At 40.8% G+C, this 1,915-nt stretch overlaps 1 protein-coding gene across 1 annotated transcript; it reads right to left on the bottom strand.

Annotated features, from left to right (window-relative positions):
• Positions 1–933: 933 nt before the first annotated feature.
• LOC139838933 (uncharacterized) lies at positions 934–1,687 on the bottom strand. Its single transcript, XM_071828949.1, has 2 exons — positions 1,225–1,687; positions 934–1,120 (listed from the first exon to the last, which is right to left on the bottom strand). Exons 1-2 carry the CDS (start codon positions 1,685–1,687, stop codon positions 1,107–1,109), a joined length of 477 nt encoding a protein of 158 aa, XP_071685050.1. The 3' UTR covers positions 934–1,106.
• Positions 1,688–1,915: the final 228 nt, after the last annotated feature.

The raw sequence follows: 1,915 nt of genomic DNA, 5'->3' as shown, positions 1-1,915 counted from the left end.
CTATGAAGACGCATTTCTCCGCTTTGGGTTCTAGCTTGTCCGGTTGTAACTTTTTTACATAGGCTTCGCAACCCCAAACTTTAAGGAACGACAGCTTAGGTTTCTTATTAAACCATAATTCATACGGCGTCGTTTCAACGGATTTTGATGGTGCTCTATTTAAAGTGAATGCGGCTGTCTCTAATGCATAACTCCAAAATGATAACGGCAAATCAGTAAGAGACATCATAGAACGAACCATATCTAAGAGAGTTCGATTACGACGTTCGGACACACCGTTTCGTTGTGGTGTTCCCGGCGGTGTCAATTGTGAAAGTATTCCGCATTTCTTTAAATGCATGCTAAACTCATAACTCAGATATTCACCTCCGCGATCAGATCGTAGAAATTTAATCTTCTTGTTACGTTGATTTTCTACTTCACTTTGGAATTCCTTAAACTTCTCGAAAGTTTCAGATTTATGTTTCATGAAATAGATATACCCATATCTACTCAGATCATCTGTGAAGGTTAGAACATAACGATAACCACCGCGCGATGCTACACTCATTGGTCCGCACACATCGGTATGTATGATTTCCAATAAGTCAGTAGCTCGCTCCATAATACCAGAGAATGGAGTCTTAGTCATTTTTCCCATCAGACATGCTTCGCATCTATCAAGTGACTCAAAATCAAGTGATTCAAGTAATCCATCGGTATGGAGTTTCTTCATGCGTTTCACTCCAATATGACCAAGACGACAGTGCCACATATAAGTAGAATTATCATTCAATTTAATTCGCTTAGCATCAATGTTATGTATATGTGTATCACTACTATCGAGATCTAACAGAAATAAGCCATTCTTTTCAGGTGCTCGACCATAAAAGATATTATTCATAAAAATAGAACAACCATTATTCTCAGACTTGAATGAATAACCGTCTTGCATTAAACAAGATCCAGATATAATGTTCATGCTTAACGCGGGTACAAAATAACAATTATTGAGGCTTAAAACTAATCCCGAAGGTAGATGTAGAGGAAGTGTGCCGACAGCGATCACATCGACTTTGGATCCATTTCCAACGCACATGGTCACTTCATCCTTTAGTAGTCTTCGTTTATTCTTTAGTTCCTGTTTCGATTTACAAATATGAGCAACCGAACCAGTATCAAATACCCAGGTACTAGTACGAGAACCAGTAAGATAAACATCTATAACATGTATATCATATATACCTTCTTTCTTCTTCTTGACAAGGCCGCTCTTCAGATCCGCCAAATACTTGGAGCAATTACGCTTCCAGTGTCCCTTCTCCTTGCAGTAATAGCACTCAGCATCAGGCTTAGGGCCAGTCTTAGGTTTCACAGGAGGCGTGGCAGCTTTCTTGCCACTCTTCTTGTTCTTGCCTTTAGACTTGCCCTGTTTCTTGAAACTGGTGGTCTTGTTGACCATCAACACTTGGTGCTCTTTCTTGATCTCAATCTCAGCAGATTTCAGCATGGAGAAGAGTTCAGGTAACTCTTTGTTCATGTTCTGCATATTGTAGTTCATCACAAAGTTCTTGTAACTAGGTGGCAGTGATTGAAGGACACGATTAATCCCCAGTCTGTTAGGAATCACTATTCCCAAGTCACTGAGTTTCTTCGCATGCCCGGTCATGGCGAGCATGTGCTCACTAACGGAGCTGCCTTCTTCCATCATGCAGCTGAAGAAGTGTTTCGATGCTTCATAGCATTCCACGGCCGCATGAGTCTCAAAGATAGTTTTCAACTCATTGACTAACTCATGTGGATCGTGGTGCTCAAAATTTTTTTGAAGATCGGCTTCCAGACTGCATAAGATGGCACACTGATCTTGAGAGTACCGAGTTTTCCGAGTCGCGTAAACATTCTTTACTTCATCGGTTTCAGTTTCTGCAGGAGGGTC

Source organism: Lolium perenne, chromosome 4 (genome assembly GCF_019359855.2).
Source record: "Lolium perenne isolate Kyuss_39 chromosome 4, Kyuss_2.0, whole genome shotgun sequence".
Classification (NCBI taxonomy): Eukaryota; Viridiplantae; Streptophyta; class Magnoliopsida; order Poales; family Poaceae; genus Lolium; species Lolium perenne.
This window is presented reverse-complemented; position numbering and strand designations above follow the sequence as displayed.

Coding starts and splice junctions, on each gene's coding strand:
- LOC139838933 (XM_071828949.1), bottom strand. CDS start 1,687: ATGGAAGAAGGCAGCTCCGTTAGTGAGCACATGCTCGCCATGACCGGG.